The sequence below is a fragment of the Mus caroli genome, chromosome 12 (assembly GCF_900094665.2).
Source record: "Mus caroli chromosome 12, CAROLI_EIJ_v1.1, whole genome shotgun sequence".
Lineage (NCBI taxonomy): Eukaryota > Metazoa > Chordata > Mammalia > Rodentia > Muridae > Mus > Mus caroli.
In genome coordinates this window covers 70,658,964-70,677,526 of record NC_034581.1, presented here as the reverse complement: position 1 = coordinate 70,677,526, position 18,563 = coordinate 70,658,964, and the positions used below count along the sequence as shown (strand labels likewise).

Genomic DNA, 18,563 nt, shown 5'->3' with positions numbered 1-18,563 from the left:
ATAAATCTTTAAAAAGAAAAAAGAAAAAGAACCCATTCTGTTAGAATGTTAATATTTCATAAATTAAAAGCTGTGGTGGCACATATCTTTCACCCCAGCACTCATGAGGCAGAGGTAGGCAGATCTCTGAGTTCAAGGCCAGCCTGGTCTACTAGGTGAGTTCAGGGCTACACGAAGAAACCCTGTCTCAACAAACAAACAAACAACCCCCCCCACACACACACAAAAAAAAAAAAAAAAAAAAGAAAAAAAGAAAAAAAAAACACGTGAGCACTGGAGCTAACAGCTGTGTCAAATAAGGTGACAACTTTGTCACTTAGGAATCTGAACTTAGAACTAGGGTCTAACTCTAGGAGACAGAGTGGAATAAGCCTGTAGATAATTACCATTGGTCTTTTTACACAGTTTAAAGTAGGGACAGGGAGCTGGACACGGCGGCACTTGCTGGCGCTTGCCAGCGCTTGGAAGACAACTGCCAGAAGGTTGGGCCGGAGTTCAAGGTCCCCATTGGCTCCAGAGCAAGTTAGAGGCCAGGCTGGATTACACAACCGTTGTCGCAAACAAACAACCACAAACAAATGCATTAGCAACAAATCTCTCTATTGAAACAATTTGAAGGTTCTGAAAGAACAAAACATTTTATTCACCGAAACAATTATAAGATTAAACCCGGGGCCCGCTCTAATTTTGCTTTAGAGCAGCAGCACACACATTTCCCTTTACTCTTCAAAGCCAGAAAAAAAATTATATGATAATATTATAGGATTTTTAAATACAACACTCCAGACTTTCTGAGTTACTTCCCCAGCTGAGCCAAGCTTGGACCTTCCTTCGTCTTTGAACATGTAGGATACCGCGAGTCTCGGCGGTCTTGCTTCAGAATGCCAGATGGGCTAGAGAGGAATACACAGCTGTTTCCTGGAAAGAGCAGGGGCCTGTTGTGTCCTTGAGTTACTTATTCTGTGATATATATGGGCTTTGTGCCAAGAGCCCCCTCACCCCCCTTCCCTCTTTACTAGATCTCGTCAGTTTTATGAAAAGTAACTTAGGTTTGTTTTTACAACGAGTCACAGGGTTTCAATTTTTAGGGGGTGGTGGAGGTTTGGGCTTTTGTTTTTGTTTTTTCTTCCTGTGTATCTTACTGATAGGGCTTCGTTCTTGTCCTTTGCCCCTGTTGAAGGCCTGCCATTTAGCAATTAGTGTGTACCCACGTGCTATGTCAGTGAGCAAGTGTACGGATGTCCAATGTATAGATGTGGTATTCCTGACTAGGGAGGGAGGTACAGGAAAGCAGGTATCCTGGGATAATTTTAAACTAGTTTTTGACATTTCATGTATACACTCCTCCTTATAAAAACTCGACATGGCAGGTGCCCGTTTAAACGTGGTGCCTCCTTTTCCCAAGCTAACCGATCACAATGGCTCCAGGCTCTGTCTGGGACTGTGCTGCCTCCAAGCTTGTAGAAGGCCCAGGATCTACCCTTCTACCCTTGGTGATGATGCTGGCTCACAGAGAAGTGGCAACTGATTAACAACCATGGTTTTTGAAGGAAGTTATACAATAGCAATGGGCATTTTTGCTACTGAAGACTATTTTAATAACAACTCTGTTAACAAGAGGATGCCACAATCCACCCATTTAAAGTATGTAATTCAAACTCTGTGTGGCGGTGTGCACAGGTAAACCTAGTACTCAGGAGAACTATGAGTTTGAGGCCAGGCTGAGGTGTAGAGGAAGTTCTAGGCCAGCCTGGGCTATGTGGCAAGATCTTGTGCTAAAACAAAAGTATACAATTCAGTTATTGTTAGTCTGTTCACTCTGTATTATTACCACAATCAATTTTAGAACATCTTAAATCCCCACCCCACCCCAATTCCCCAGAAAATCCAGTATTCCTCAGCTGTCAGCTCCCCACTCCCTACGGCATCAGTGTCTTTTCTTACTGATGCTGCCAGGTTGGTACCCTACGAGAAGTGTCTAAGGGAGGAAGATGATGGGAAAGAGTGGCTTTGAGGCCAGCTTCCTGCCATAGCCGTGGGAAGCTCCTGGCTTACACATCCATGGACCAGGAAGCAGACAGGAGATTCTGATGCTCAGCTGGTGGGACTCCAGTTCACCGCTCGGGGCTAGGTTCCTTGGTTAATCCTCTCTGGGGAAGCCCTGCCCAGAGGTGTGCCTCATCCATGCCCTAGATTTCTTCATCCTGTTAAGTTGATAATTACAATTAACCACTGCGCTCACCCTTCCCTCACCCCATGGTAACTGCCAATCTGTTTTGTCTCTATGGTTATATCTGTTCTAGAGATGAATTCAAATAGTAGACTGAAAAAGAGGATCTAAGTTAGGGCTGTAGCTCAAGTCTTGATGGTGTGTGTCTGTAATCTTAGCATCAAGGAGTAGCAGCAAGGTCAAAAGGTCGAGGTCATCTTCAGCTATGTAGGAATTTGAAGCCAACCTCATGGGCCATACCCTTTGTTGAAAAAGTGTGGTCTTTTGTGACTGACTTATCTCATTAGCATAATATATCTCTCTTTGTATCCTTAGCTATCTTAAAACTTACGCTCACCAGGCTAGCTTCAAACTCACAGAGATCCACCTGTCTCCTCCTCCCCTGGTGTACACCATCATGCTCAGCTAGAAAGTCTCTACATTTTTAAATTAATGCTTTCCTCCGTATGTACTTACACAATGGACACAAACATTTTGGTTATAATCATTCGAGAGTCTAAGAATATACAAAAATGTGAACCTGTGAGAATCTGGTCTAGTTCATTCTGTACATAAACATGCCCTCTGTGTTAGGTGATGTTGGGGGTGATTGGGATTTGGTGACAAATGGCAGGTCGGTGTCCTTGAGTGCTGTGTTGGTCTTGATTAGGGTGGACGGGTGGCTGCGGGGGTGTGGAAGGAGAAGGAAGAGAAAAAAACTCAAGCCAGATGTAGGCTGGGACTCAGAAGAAACTTCCAGAAGGAAGTTCATGAGCAGGCTGAGATCTAAGGGAGGAATGGGTATAAATAGGAAAGTAGGATGGAGAAGAAGGAAGACTTCTTATGCAGAATATAGAGATTGTTCAGTGTGTCAGCTGTGCGGGGAGTTAGTGGCATTCCAGAGCGGGGACTGGGAACTGACCAAGGACAGCCCTGGGGGGTGGGGGGTGGGGTAGCTCAGCTGGTGGAGTGCCTGCCTACCACACACCAAACCCTGGGTTCAGTCCCCAGCACTGCATAAACTGGGTGCGCCGGCTCAAGTCCACATCACAGCACTAGAAAGACGGAGGCAGGAAGATCAGAAGTTCAAGGCCATCCTTGTTCACATCAGAAGGTCACAGTTTTCTGGGCTATGTGACACTATTTAAGTGGGAGTGGGCTCGGTGAAGATGGCTGGGCAAGAAAAGGTTCCTACATCACTAAGCCTGACAGCCTGATTTTGATCACTGGGACTCGGAGAAAAGAGAGACTGCTGCAAATTGTCCTTTGATATCCACATATGTGTTATGTACCACCCCCAACACATTAAAAAAGAGAGAGATTAAAAAGAGACCTGGGTGGGTCTCTCTGGCTACACGACATCTTAGGGATCTGCTTTGCCTCAATAGCTGGGGTGTCATTAAATGGAGCCACTAGGAGATCTGAAGTTTGGCTGCTTAGGGGTGAATGAGCGGCTTGTGGGGAGGGGCAGGTAGAGATGAGGGTCTGAGGGTTTGGAGGAGGTCAGAGAAGCAGCTCTGGGAATGTGTTATTTATTTACTGAGGCTCGTGCACACTAGGCAAGCAAGCACACAACCATCAATCTCCAACCCCAGAGTCTCCCCGTGTGGCAGTGGCTGGCCTGGAACTCACGGAGATCCACTTGCCTCCGCCTCTCAAGTTATATGAATTAGCCTTGTCAGCTTGACACAAACTAGGGTCACCTGGGAAGAGGAAGCCTCAACTGAAGAACTGTTGGCAAGGCTGTCAACACTTTTTAGAATTAATGATTGATGTGGGAAGGCCCAGCCCACTGTGGGCGGTGCCACCGCTAGGCAGGTGGTCCTGAGGGCTGTAAGGAAGCAGGCTGATGGGGAGCAAGCTAATAAGTAGCACTTCTCCATGACTTCTGCTTTAGCTCCTGCTTCCAGGCTTCTGTCCGTTCTTCCCTTGACCACAGAATGTAACCTGTAAGGTGAGGTAAACCCTTTATCTCCTGAGTTGTTTGGCCAGTGTTTTATCACAGCAAGTAAGAACCCAGAGCCCTGAGATCCCTAGCCAGCCCTTGGTTCCTTTCCTTTCTCCTCTCCTTCCCATTTTTCAACACAGGGTTTCCCTGTGTAGCTCTGGCTGTCCTGGAACTCACTCTGTAGACCAGGCTGGCCTCAAACTCTTCTGCCTCCCAAGCGCTGGGATTAAAGGCATGCCTCACCACTGCCTGGTTCCTTCCCATTTTTCAACACAGGCTTTCCCTATATATCCCTGGCTGTTCTGGAACTCACTCTGTAAAGCAGGCTAACCTCAAACTCAGTGATCTACCTGTCTCTGCCTCCCAAGTGCTGGGATTAAAGAAAGGGACGTGCTACCACTGGCAGGCTCAGCCCCTGGTTTCAAGAGAGAGCACCTTGTCATTCTCAAATTACCATTCTCACTTCTAAGGGAGAAGAGTTAGTTTATACTGAGCCCAGTATGAGTGGCAATGGCCCCACAGCACAGGCCCAGGTTTTGAGAACAGCATGTTCCAATGTGGAAGAAGTTTCATGAAGTTTACAGAACAAAAAGTTATAAAGCCAGGGTATTTACCAAGTACATTGGTGGGAACATTAGATTGCAGTAACGCAGCAAGTTATGCTATTGGTCTCAGATGCTGCCTGATGTCACTCTCAGCTTCTGGGTTGGTGGGAAATAGTGGTCTTCGGAGAATATGCTCCAAGGGTTGTACCTAATAGTCAAAATGGCAGTAGGTCAGATGCAGTGGGCCAGGAATTAGAGGGCTAGAGAGGGCTCAGGGTAACGTTGGTTCTGAATCTGCAACATTCTGTCTTTGGACAATCAGGAAGATCCAATCAGCCAGTCAGCCTTGTAGAATTGTCAGCACAGGTTTAGCTTCTTTCTAGGAACTTCAGCTTACAGGCATCTGGGCTCTCCCTGAACTCTGGCCCTCTAGGCCCTGTCTCCCAAGTGAAAGGTGGATCGTTCAAATATGTATTATAAGACACTCAGGAGGCTCTCCAGGGACGCAGAGAAGCGCTCTACTTGAATTCATTGTGACTCTGCGTGTCCCTTGCTGTAACTGAGTTGAGAGGAGTTAAATGCAGTCGCTTTCATTGCACTGAAATGTCAATAGAACCAGAAAGCAAATCCTGCTGATCCAGTTCTGTGGATAACAGGCACTAGCGGTCCTTCTTTCTCAGGGCAGCCACTTCTGCGGCGCCCTTGTTCATTTCAGAATTGGTGTCCATTCTTATGTAGGAGTTAAAAGCCCGGAAGAAGAGTTGTTTTAGGAAAGGGAAAATCCCGGCAGTAACTGGGGTAGGGATGAGGTTCACGTGGGCTGTTGTTTGGTTACTTTGTAGTCATTTGTATCTTAGAAACCCCAGGTGGGGCGTAGCAGAACAGGGTAGTGGAGCCTAAGGAGCAACGTTCTTGTAAACTTTGCCAAACCTGGAATTGAAGCAGGAGAAGCTGGGGAAGTGGTTCAGGGCCTGAGAGCTAGACTCAGCAGGAGGAAAATAGGTAAGACCTGACTCGTGATTGGTAGTCTTCCTGCCCCAGAAGGGAGCCAGAAATGCTTTGGACTGGTCAGAGGTGACCTTGGGCCCCCCCCCCCCCGATCTGACTGAGGCACAGGGAACATATGGCAGGAAGGGGACAAGGGGTTTCATAGCACTGGCTCTCAGTTTGCTTCTTAAATGCTGTGATGACAACCTGTCCTTGGTGCTCAGTGAACTTAATCTTACCTGAACATCTTCATGAAGCCATTTGTTGCATAGAGAGAGACAGAATTAGTTGGCATGCCTACTATTTTGGCAAGGTCACAGATCTGACCTGGTGGACACCCAGAGGGATCATTTATCTACCCTGTATCCAGCCAGGATTCCCTTACAGCTTGATGATGAGGTTTTGCTCTTGGGAGAAGAGCCTAGGGGGGAGGTAGTTCCTCATTCTTGTCGGCTGGCACCACACGTGTGCATGTGCAAATTAGAGTAGCTCTGGTCAACCAGGCAGGCTTAACAGTTAAGCACATGACCTCAGCTTGCTTTTCTCTGAGCAATGACTTTGGGGCTCTCCTTCTTTGTCTAGGTATGTACCCCTTGGCTACCGCAAGCCAGGAAGCAGAGAGTAGCCGGAAGCTGACACACCTATTGAACGCAGTGACAGATGCCCTGGTCTGGGTGATTTCGAAGAGTGGTATCTCTTCCCAGCAGCAGTCAGTCCGTCTGGCCAACCTCCTGATGCTTCTTTCTCATGTCAGGCACATCAGGTACCAACCCGTGGGATGCTGCTCCAGAGGGGTGTGGACAGAACATGTGCTTAGGGCTTTGGGGAAATGTAGGCAAGTTTGCATAGATATGGTAGCATGTTTGAATGGGAATGGCACACCATCAGTGTGTGCACCTGCACCAAATCTGGACACATAGTAGGTGTTGAAATGAGTGTCACGTGGCACCTGATAGGATTTTTGTGGCAGCTGGTGGGACCCACCTGGATGTAACTGCTAGTCTTTAGAATTTGTTTATGGAGTCCTCAAATGGGCACTTGTCTCTTTAAAATGAGTGGCCACCTTCCTTAGACCACCCAGGGCCAAGGCCTGAGGTTATTTTTATAAGGATGCCAAGCCTGGCTCTCCTGGTTGTTCTTCAGCTGAGGATGTGCACCAAGCTGTCCTTTGGTTTCCATGGCATCAGGGTACCAAGGATGCGACCTAAGAGATTGAGGAAGCAAGGCTGTGGATGGAACACAGTTCAGCTCAGGAAGTGCACAGCATGTGCACTGATGACGAGGTTGTAGTGAGATGGCTTTGGTTGGTACAGTGACGTCCAGTGGCTGGTGTCACCCCGGAGGGGATGAAGATGGAAGGTAGTACTCCCCTGAGGAGGAAGCTGGAAGAGCTGTGGGGAAGGACAGTGGTCGATTCAGGCATTTAACAAGGGGGAGGAAAGAAGAGAGATTTCTCCCTGTTTCTTCGTTAATGAGCCCTTGGCCCATGACCTTTGGCAGAAACAGGGATCAGTCTATCCTTACTATGTGTGAGTTCACCTGATTGCTGAAGTTGATTCATAACTCCCAAATCTGTACGCATGACCCTTTTAAGGTCAAGCCAAGAATGGCGAGCATTTTCAGTGTCTTGACGGGTACATTTCCAGCTGAGTTGGTCAAGGGGCAGGCGCTTCAGGTCTCCCAGTGCGAAGAAGCCTTACAGTTACATTCTTTAGAACGGTAGTTTTTATGGCTTTTGTGCTTCTTATGAGTGAGGTGCAGCGGGGTGGTGAGCCAGAGGTGAAGATGACGTGACTTTTGCTCTTGAATGTAGACTACTGAGGGAACTGGATGCAGAACAATGGGGTGGGGGAAGCACAGGGAATGTGAGGGGTGGGGCAGGATAGGGTAGGTTGGGCTGGCTTTGTGCAGGAGCCTTGGGGACTATTTCAACCTTCTCTTGGCTATCCGGAGGGAAGCATTCTCAGTGCCTTTTCCCCCCATAGTAACAAAGGCATGGAACATCTGCTCAGCATGAAGTGCAAAAATGTGGTGCCAGTGTACGACCTGCTGCTGGAGATGCTGAATGCTCACACACTTCGAGGGTACAAGTCCTCAATCTCGGGGTCTGAGTGCTGCTCGACAGAGGACAGTAAGAGCAAAGAGAGCTCCCAGAACCTCCAGTCACAGTGACGGCCAGGCTGGAAGCAGATGATTACAATGATGGTCAGAAGTGGGTCATGTATCCTAGCATCGTGGGCTTCACCTTAGGGCTGACTTGGTCACGTACCCCTTACCCACGTTGCGCTTCCCAGGAGTCAGGGTGATTGGTTTGTGGTGTCCCCTGTACCAGGACTTACTGCTGAATGCTGAGTTCTAACTTGTATAACCTTAGAAGGCTCTCGTTGTACTTTGCCCACTTGGAAAACATCTTAAGAGTTTTGGAATGAAAAGATCAAAGTCTGACTTGGAAGGATTGGCCTTAGACAGGAAAAAGAAAGTGACATGTGACACCGTCTATAAGAAATGGATTGTAGAACAGTGTGGTCATCAAATCGACCTTTGAATGGTGTCTTCTAGACCACTTGATTGTAGGACTGAAAACCCCATTGACAATCAACTCGTTTCGCATTCCTACCTCACAGGCCTGTGAGGACTCATGATGTGTAATGGGTTATTGTATCAAAGACCAAGAAGATAATGGTCAAACTTGGATGTGACCTTGTTCCTCCTCCCAGATCCTCTTTCTTCCTGCTTGGCTTACGTATCCAGATTATTCGGTCTGTCTGAGTGTGGTCACTGTCACAGATTAAGATTTAAATCTCTTTCTAATGTTGAGTTCCTTGAAGCTATGTTGGTGTTCTCTCTCTCTCTCTCTCTCTCACACACACACACACACACACACACACACAGCTTCAGGCCTTCATAGTGTGTCTTCCATTGCTGTGAAGAGACACCATGACCAAGGCAACTCTTTTTTTTTTTTTTCAAGACTTATTTATTTCATGTATATGAGTGCATTGTCGCTGTCTTCAGACACACCAGAAGAGGGCATCAGATCCCATTATAGATGGTTGTGAGCCACCATGTGGTTGCTGGGAGTTGATCTCAAGATCTCTGGAAGAGCAGAGGTCTTAACTGCTGAGACATCTCTCCAGCCCCAAGGCAACTCTTTAAAGAACAACATTTAATTGGGGCTGGCTTACAATTTCAGAGGTTCAGTCCTCATTATGGCCAGAAGCATGGCTGCATCCAGAAGACGTGGTGCTGGAGAAGGAGCTGAGAATTCTACATTTTGATCTGAAGGCAGCCAGAAGATTGGCTTTGTCTTCCACAGGCAGCCAGGAGGAAGCTCTCAAAAGCCCATCTACACAGTGACACACTTCCTCCAATAAGGCCATACCTATTCTAACAAGGCCATACCTCTTAAGAGTGCCACTTCCCATGGGCCAAGCATATTCAACCCACCATGCACTTGAACACATTTAAAAAAAAAAAAAAGTACCTTCAAAAGAGTTATTTAGGGGTAATCATTTATAGCAAAAATTTTCTCCTCTAACCTATAAGTCTCTTAAAATATTTTCTTATCAGAACGTTTGTGAGATGGGCTGGGTGAAGAAGCAGCTTGGTAAACACATTAGTTCTTTCTAGTGGAATATAATGGGAGCTAAGGAGAAAGCCCTTTGAAGTGGTGACTCTAATGCACATTTTAGAAACTAGAGTTTTCAGACACATTTATAGGAACATGGCAAATTCACAAAATGTGTAACAGCTCTACTTTGGAAGTAAGCAATTAAATGATCATGCCGATTGGATGTTTTTAAAAATAAAACCTGGGGATACAGTCCTCAGTATACTTTCCTTGGAAAATAGAGGGTTTTTTTTTGGTCAGTACATCCTGTATTTACTGAGTCATTCATTAGGAAGATTACAGTTAACGAGAGAGAACTTGAATATGTCTTAATTTTGATATTGATACGCTGTTGCTAAAGCTGACTCTAGCAGCTGTCTCAAACACACGGGCATGGGAACACACAGGTGCTGGCGGTTCAGAGGCAGTTGGAAACTATTAGTTCAGTGTTATAACCCGAGTGTATCCGTGCAGAAAGCCCTCCACTATAGACACAGGTCAAGGATTGGAGGGCAGGAAGTGGGGCGCAAAGGCAGCCTTGAAAAATTTTGCTTTTTAAAGAGACTGCCAGATAGGAATAACAAAACAACTCGAATTACCTCCAAGCTATTGTCTAGTTAGCACACAATGAAGTTCTTGGTTGGATTTGGATAGCTAAAGAAGGTATCCATTTGAACCCAGGTGGTCAAGCACCATTCTGTGCCAAGTCCTGTGTATACCCAGATAAGTGTATGTTCCAGTGGCCATTAGCCTTGAATTCTTAATCCTCCTGCATCAGCCTGATAGGATTTATATATGTGCCACCACACCCAGCCAACTAGCTATTTAACACCAATTCTGCCTGCTTCTAAGGGCTGCACATTTCACGTGTCTGGGTCTTCAGGAGGACAATGTAATACTCTAGGTCGATTCTTCTTGCCTTGCATCTCACCTGGGTCTGGTAGGGACACAGGTTAGTCCTGCCTGATATTTCTCAGTACAGGACTATTTTTGAGTGGGCTCTGGGACAAGTGGGTGGTTGAGAGATAATCTGTGCTCTAAAGACTACTGGTTGTTTTTGAGTAACCTAGTTTTCCCTTTCATCTGAAGTGCTAATATCTCTGCTCGTGTGTTCCCTACAGGCTGTCTAAGTAAGGGTGACATGGTTTTCAATGTATTGGGGGAATGTTCAATGCCCATTGTAAAGATGGGCCATTTCTCTTTAATGTGTGGTAGCTTCCTTATGAGTTGTGCTCATAGCTGAGCATGAGTCTTAAATGTTCAAGTTTCTTTTAAAGGCGGAATAGAACCTGGCACCAGTGAGCCTAGGTTAGATTACTGAACAATATCTATCTCCCAAGACTCCGCCATGAAAGCGCAACAGAGCGGCAGAACCCTTAGCTCTGCCTTAAACTGATATAGCTGGCTTCTTCCGTTTTAATCTGCAAGGGACCACCTGAGAAACTTACCCGTGGATGAGTGGGTGTTGCCTAATCACAAGTTTGCATAGAACCAGTCACCACGCATACCCTTAGTACACAGCATCCTAGGTATGAACTAGCCCGAAAGAGGACTGTGTGGACAATCCTAGCTAGCCTCTGCTTTTTCTGCTTGTCACCAGGAGAGGGATTAACTCCAAAAATAATCCCAAAGAGTTTTTTCCCCCTTGAGAAATTCAGGTGAGACCACAAGACAAATAACACTCTTAGCATTTAAAAAACAAAACAGTGGCCAGTAGGTGGTGGCTTACGCCTTTAATCCCAGCATTTGGGAGGCAGAGGCAGGCAGATTTCTGAGTTTGAGGCCAGCCTGGTCTACAGAGTGAGTTCCAGGACAGCCAGGGCTACACAGAGAAACCCTATCTCAACCCCACCCCCCCAAAACAAACCAGTGTAACAGCAGCCACCCTGCCTCCTTACCTAAATGACATCAAAGCCAGTGCTTTTAGAGTTTTGCAAGCAAAAAGGGTTACTTACCAATTCTCAGCACTGCCTCCCGTGCAGAGACAAGTAAGCTAGGTTGAACCATTCCTAGCATTTTCTAGCATATGAAGGCAGGTTAGTTCCTATTTGCATCTGCTTGCATGTGTTGATAACTTCTCAAAACTCAAGGTGGGTCCTGGATTTCTAGCTCTATTTTGAAACAAAGTAGTTTTGTTTAGTAAGACTTGACACATGTCTTTAAGCTGCTTTTTAAAAAAGATACTATAAACGTTATATAAGTAACAAAAATATACCATCTGGTAATGTGAAATGGTATTTGTGGAACACTGTGTGCCAGACACAGTTTTCACATTTAATCTTCATAATCCATTACTGTGACTCTATTTTAATTGTCAGGATGTGGAAGCTAGAAGGCCAAGCAGACTTACTCAAGGTCACACAGAACAAATGCTGGCAGTTCCAGGCTAGTGCTGACAAGGGGGCAGGGCTGAGTAGAGCTTTAAGGCTAAGAGGTCTTAACCTTGCATGCACAAGGCTGTGGGCATTATCCCAAGCACTGCAAAAAAGAATTCCAAAAATTTTATCTCTTTTGCTTCCTACCATTGTGCTACATTCCCCAGCTCCCCCCTCTCCCAAATCTTTTCTAAGCTACAGAATTTATCAAGCAGGGTTACTGAGGCTTAAGTGGGGTCTACCTATGAAATACCGCATGCCTGACACCCCAGGCACCCCTGGGAACAGCCACAAACCACTTAGAAATTTCTGACATAAGAATTCAAGTCTGACCGAGTGGTGGTGGCACACACCTTTAATTCCAGCACTTGGGAGGCAGAGGCAGGCGCATTTCTGAGTTCGAGGCAAGCCTGGTCTACAAAGTGAGTTCCAGGACAGCTTAAGCTTGGAGGGGCCACCTGACCTGCTCAAGGACTTTGCAACTTCTTCTAGCCAAGGCTGGATTGGAATTCCAGCCTCTTCACCGGCTGCTTTCTCTGGCTCCAGGATGCTACCTGTGGAGCAGTGTTGTGATGACAGTTGGTGACAATGTGGGTGACTTCTCTGTCCCCTTTCATTTTTACCTTCTCAGCGTAGAGTGGGTCTGCTTGAACCTTGTGGGAACAGTAACAGTGATAGACAGGAGAGGGCTGGCCACCTTTCTCCTGTCCTGCCATCTTGGGTTCTTGAGCCAGGAGGTCTGCGGTCACCTCCTGGGACTTCTTTTCCTCCAGGGTATCTGAGCTTCCCCACATGCCTTGCAAGGATACCAGTGTGAGTGCTACATTTCCCAGGCACCAAGGTCTCCCCGTTGGGCTGAGAGCACTACATACTGATTTTCCCCTGTAGCTCTCGAACTTCATGAATCCAGTAGCAGCTGTAAATTGTAAGCTGTCTCAGCATACATGAGTTTAAAAACACCAAGGATCACCTTCCTTTGTTGGCCAGCCTATTACTTGATAGTGGGCTTTCTCTTTGTGAGGGATAAAGATTTTTAGTCTGAAATAGTTCCCAGTGTCTGAACTGTCAGCATTCATTTATTTGCCTTGTGAAGCCTGGATCTATAACTTTATGGGGCAGTGGTCATGTGTCCTTCTGAGCTTGTTGGTTGACTATAATGTCATATTTTCAGACAGATGCTGTGTATCATCAGACTAATGTGTTGGTGACAGACTTAACTGTGACCGTTTGAGTTGCATGTGGTAGCTTATTCCCAGGAGCCCAAACACTTGGGAGGCTTGCTGTGAATTTGAAGCTAACCTGGGCTACAGAGTGAGACTCTTAATCTCAAAAAGCCGAATAAACAAAGACTATGATGCTTTTAAGACTAACCGTCCATTTGTCTGGGAGCCCTTTGTCCTTACCACGTCCCTTTAATATCTATGGAGCTGTTGTGGAGGGAAGTTTAATGTGACATAAATAAAATGCTTTTCATAATTTGGGTTTGAAAAACGTATTTGTTGGGAGCTGAATGTAAACACAGTTGTTGGGCTAAGCAGTGTCTGGTTTTCTTCCATGAATTCTCTTTTGGGGTGTAATTGTTGAAAACTGCGGGCATTCTTCCTAGGAGAGGGAACCTTAGTGTCGATACTTGCCTACCCCCTCTGCCCCTAGGTTTCCTAAACAGGAACAATTTAACTCACGGTCACCTACTCACTTGTGACATATGACCACGGGCACTGCATATGGATGTAAAAGTCCCAGTATGTAGAGAACCCATTTATTTTTCAATTTATTATTCAATATATTTGGGTAGAGTTTCTGTAACTATATATAAAATAGTCACTTATTATTCAATTTATTTGGGTAGATTTTCTGCACTTTTGTCATCTGAGTCAACTAGCAATATACCCTTCAGAGACAGGCTGAAGTCATATATTCGTACTGCAGTTATTTTTGTGCCTATGGTCATTTGAAGCTTTCCCCTTCCAAGTAGGGAAGGAAAGGTGTGAGCAATTTGCTTAAGATTGACTCATGCCTTATGAGTGTTTGGGGGATACTGCAAGCTCCACATGAAAGAAGGCAGAAGAGATTTCCCTGGGGCAGGAGGTGGGGGGAGAGGGAATGTGTGTGTGTGTGTGTGTGTGTGTAGGGGTGGTAGTGGTGGTGGTGGTGAGGGTCAAACTTAAACTCAGAGGTCCTTAGGTTGGAAAAATGTCCATATCAGTAGCCTTTAAAATACATACAGCCCTTAGACAACACCAGCATCCTTCCTGAGGGCAGTGGAGGCCTGTGGGACCCTCTCTTTGGAGCATGAGACTGGAAGGAGCTTCTGCTAAACTTCTGGTGCTTGCCTCAGAGCAGGGAACCTTCAAGCGATTCAGTGTCTCAAGGAAAAAAAAATGTAACATTTAGATTTGTTTCCTCGACCTTCCCCCTCGCCACCCCAAGACTACTGTAAACCACACAGTTATGGTGGGAGTGAAAGCCTACCTTTTCTCCCTATCCATGTAATAACTTAAAATGACAGACTTATTCAAAATGGCCCCTGTAAAACTGCTGGGGAATGGGACAGGTGGCTTGAATATCTGAAGAGTGAAGGGCCTGGGCTGAAACACAGGCTGGCAGGCTTCACTGCCTAACCCTCCAGGTAGGGCTTCTGTCCAGCTGGGTTAGTAACAGTCAATCAGGGATGGAGAGATGCTGACTTGCTGAAGTGGGATGTCCACAGTGGGAGGCAGAGGCCTGAACCTGTCCTGAAACTCACTCTTGTACACCAGGTTGGCTTCAAACTCACAGAGATCCATCTGCCTCCACCCCTCAATTCCTAGGACTTAAAGGGCATGGGACACCACACCTAGCTCAGACAGATCATTCCCTCACTTAAAGATGCAAACTCTTATTTTTTAAAAATCACATATAGAGTCTTACTATAGCCTAAATTGATCTCTCAATCCCCCCCAGACTTTGAGGGATCAAATGACATCATAACTGGAAAGTTTTGTACTGTGAAACTTTCTTTCATGCACAGAACACTAATCACAGTGTATAAAGTTACCTTCAGCATATATGGCTTAGATATATGTGAAATATAGCCCCGTCCCTAGATATCTTGTTATATTTATATAAATTTTCAAAAATGCCTTCAATTCAAAGTACTTCTAGTTTTAAGTAGAAGTAACTGGGGTAGACATAAGTCACCTGTAGTTCATTTTAGAAAACTGGCAGTGGAGAAGTCTGGGCCAAGTGACTCTTGTCATCTTTCGATGCTTTCCCCCCAGGCAAAGGATGGTCAGGGTTGAACTACTAACATATTGTGATGGTTATCGTCAGCTGCAGCTCTTCATGGCTGAGGGAGCACACCTAGGAGGGAAGCACCTAACTGTGGGCAGCAGGAGGCCATGGGCCGGTGTCCCTGCCTGAGGGAAGAGAAGCCAGTAGGACACAGACATTTGTGTGCCTCCACGTTCTGACTGAGGTATTTCATTACTGCAATGAGATGCACACATGCAGGAAAGTCTCACTCCAGACAGGTTGTGGGTCTCGAAGTCTCAGTCATTCACAAAGATAAATAAACATAAGTGAAACAGAAAGCTTAGAGGCAAAGCCTTCCAAAAATTTTTCAAAATGTCTGGGGGCTCAGTGGTTAAGCACACTGCTCTTGCAGAGGACCTGAGCTCAGCTGCCAGTGCTCACATCAGGTGGCCCACAACTGCCTGCAACTGCAGTTCCAGGGGATCTGATAACCACTCCTGGTCTCTGCAGACACCTCCACTCGTGTGTATGTACCACACACAATATACACAAGTATACATTTAAGTAAAAAAATAAAAATCATTCAATTTTTTTTCCTTGACCATTTCAATTCTATTTACCTGATTCTTCCTCCACTTCTCCAAGATCTATCCCTTTCTGACCCACCGAACTCTGCTTTTTTTTTTTTTTTTTTAAAGTATAGTCGGGCGTGGTAGCGCACACCTTTAATCCCAGCACTCAGGAGGCAGAGGCAGGCAAATTTCTGAGTTCAAGGCCAGCCTGTCTACAAAGTGGGTTCCAGGACAGCTAGGGCTATACAGAGAAACCCTGTCTCAAAAAACCAAAAAAAAAGGACAATTTGTGTTACTCAGATGTTCTTAGATGTGTGGCCTTCACTGGAGCCACTAAGGGCCACACCCTTAAAGAAAATAGACCTCTCCCTCTCCCAAACATATCAACCTCCAATAGCTCCTAAGGCAGGAGTGGGACTTAGCATCCACCTCCCCTCTCCATGATGAAATTCTGCCTGGCCTGAGCCAGCACTGGTCTTGTGCATGCTGCCTCTATTGCTGTGAAGTCATATGCGCGGCTGCTCTGTGTCTAGAATGTCCTGTTTCTTTGTCACTCTTATGCTGACTCTTACAGTCTCCCCAAACCCTCTTCTACAATGAACCCTGAGCCTTTGGAGGAAGGGGGTATGACATAGATACAGGGCTGAGCCTTCTACAGGCTCTTATTCTCTGCATCTTGATCAGTTGTGGGTTTTCCTTGTGAATTACCACCTCCTGGAAAAAGCCTCTCTTATGAGAGTTGATGGATGCACTAATCTATGGCTGGAACAGTAACCCATTAGGAGTTAGTTTAATATAGTAATAGATCCTCCCTTTAGGATGTATAATCTGTCCACACACAGGTCCCTTGGTCCTGATAAGAAAGAAGATGGACAGTTAACCCCAAGACTTTCACACCACTATTATAGCAGTGGCATTGTAACTGTCTTCCAGGCTGGCTGTTGCTATCGTTCTCAGGGCTCACAGCTGGGCAAGATTGGTGACTTCGGGGCAGGAGTGGTGGCTTTTAACCCTGGGGCACTCTGGAGACAGAGGCTGGTAGATATCTGAGTTCAAGGCTTGCCTGGTCTATATAGTTGAGTTCTATGCCAGCCAGGGCTACACAGTGAGGCTGTTTCAAAAAACAAAAACAAACAAACAAAAAAACAACCAGCCAAACAAAAAACAAAACCAACAAAACCAAAAAACCATTCCTTTCCATCTCTGGTAGCATGAGTAACATTTTCATGTGAAAGCTGGCCAGTAAGGATGGAGAAGCCTCCATGCGAGTGGCAGCTTAACTTCTCTGGGTTTTGTGACTTAAGTGTGTTGTGTCTTCAGTACTGGGCTTTCCTATGAAGTTCAAGAGTGTAACTGAGAACATTGGTAATAGCCTGTAATGTTTCAAATCGTTATTATTTTGTGTATGTGTGGGAGGGTCTTACTATATAACCTTGGCTGGCCTGGAATATAGAGGTACAGTTGCCTCTGTCTCCCCAGGGGTGCTGTAACATCAAGTGAGGCTCTCCTTCAGTTTTAATAGCTGGCTTTGCTAGGTGTAACAGTTAGGCTCTTTCAGGATTTGGAATACAGCTTTTCAGGCCCTTTAAAGGTCTGTTAACTAATCAGCTGTTATTGTGACCCACATGGCTTTGTAAGTGACTTGACCTTCCCTCTCTTGGAGCTCCAAAGCCCTTTTTCATATTTTGCATTTTTAATATTTTAACTATAATACACTGTGGAAAATCCCTTTTCTCATCTTACCTATTTAGCATCCTCAGGAATCCTTTTCCCTAGGTTTGGGGGATTTTCTTCTATGATATCTGTGAACAGGTTTTCTAGGCCTTCATTACACCTTCTTCTCCTTCCATGCCCAGGATTATGCCTTTTTATGGGGTTCCAAAACTTTTCCATGCTGCATGTTATTGTTATTATTAAATTTCTCTTGATCTTCACTGAAAGATCCAATTCCTTTGTCTTTCATCCCTGTCTTTAACACAATCCATCCTGTTCCCATTCTGGCTTCCCACTGAGGCTGTTACATGGTTTATTGAAATTTTCATTTCTAACATTTCCATCTGAATTGTCTTAAAAAGAAAAAAACTCAAAACTATTTAGACTAGCTCCTTTATTTTGTCTCTGTCTTGAGTTGTTTGACTATAGTTCCAATCACTCTTTGGATTCTTTAAGTTCTTCTATGCCATTTTCATTAGGGGCCATAACTGTGGGATTTGTACCTCTGGAATTTGTTGAGTGAGGGTTGTTTTTTAAAAGTGTATTTATTTTTATGTATATGAGTGTTCCATCTGATTCTACATCTGCATATCAGAAGAGGGCATCAGATCCTATTGTAGATGGCGGTGAGCTGGGATGTGGGTTCTGGGAATTGAACTCAAGACCATCAGAAGAGCAGCCAGTGCTCCTAACCACTGACCCATCTCTTCAGACTGGTTGAAGATTTTCTTTTATTCAAGTCTTCATCTTTCAGCAGAGGTATTTAGTGTTCAGGATGCGAATGCACAGCAGCACTGGGAACTGTTTCCTGTTTGTCTGGTAAATGGAGATATAGCCTCTCTCCAGGTCTTGTTTCTCTGCTATAGTCTGGCAGTGTCTTCAGTTCAGAACAAGTTTCACCTGGCAGTAGGGACTGACTAGTCCCAAGTCTCAAGGCTAGCGAGGATGGCTGGCAGGACTCTGGACAGTGGGGTATATAGGTGGTGACTGAATAGTCCCTGGTGGCTATTGTGTTGGGATCTGGTAAGTCCTGGAGGGAGGTGAGACAGGCTAGGAGGAGGCGGCTGTCCCTGGCAAGCAGCCAGAGGACTTGGGTGACCCAAATGGAGGCTAGGAAGGAAAGTGCAGGTTTCCTATGTATCTACACAACATGTGATGGCTACAGTCTCCCTGGGATCAGCTGAGTCTCAGGGAGACAGAGAGCACAGTCAGCCTACCTACCTGGCTGGGTCTGTACCACAGGTGGCAGCTGCAGGGTCCATGGTAGCCATGGGCTGGGATCAGGTGAGTCTAAAAGATATTTGTTATATTTGGGAGACCAAGTGCACCACTGAGCTGCTTTCTAACAGAGTCCAACACACAAGCAGGCC

At 45.7% G+C, this 18,563-nt stretch overlaps 1 protein-coding gene across 3 annotated transcripts in view; it reads left to right on the top strand.

The window, feature by feature from the left end:
- The window catches only part of Esr2 (estrogen receptor 2), a 53,506-nt gene extending 44,329 nt beyond the window's left edge, over positions 1-9,177 (top strand). For 2 of the 3 annotated variants that reach the window (XM_021179259.1, XM_021179258.1), the window contains 2 exons: positions 6,272-6,452; positions 7,675-9,177. In XM_021179259.1, coding sequence (XP_021034918.1) covers positions 6,272-6,452; positions 7,675-7,861 — 368 coding nt within the window. In that variant the 3' untranslated portion in view covers positions 7,862-9,177. The remainder of the gene's footprint in view (positions 1-6,271; positions 6,453-7,674) is intronic. The other variant, XM_021179260.2, reaches the window with a different exon arrangement.
- Positions 9,178-18,563: the final 9,386 nt, after the last annotated feature.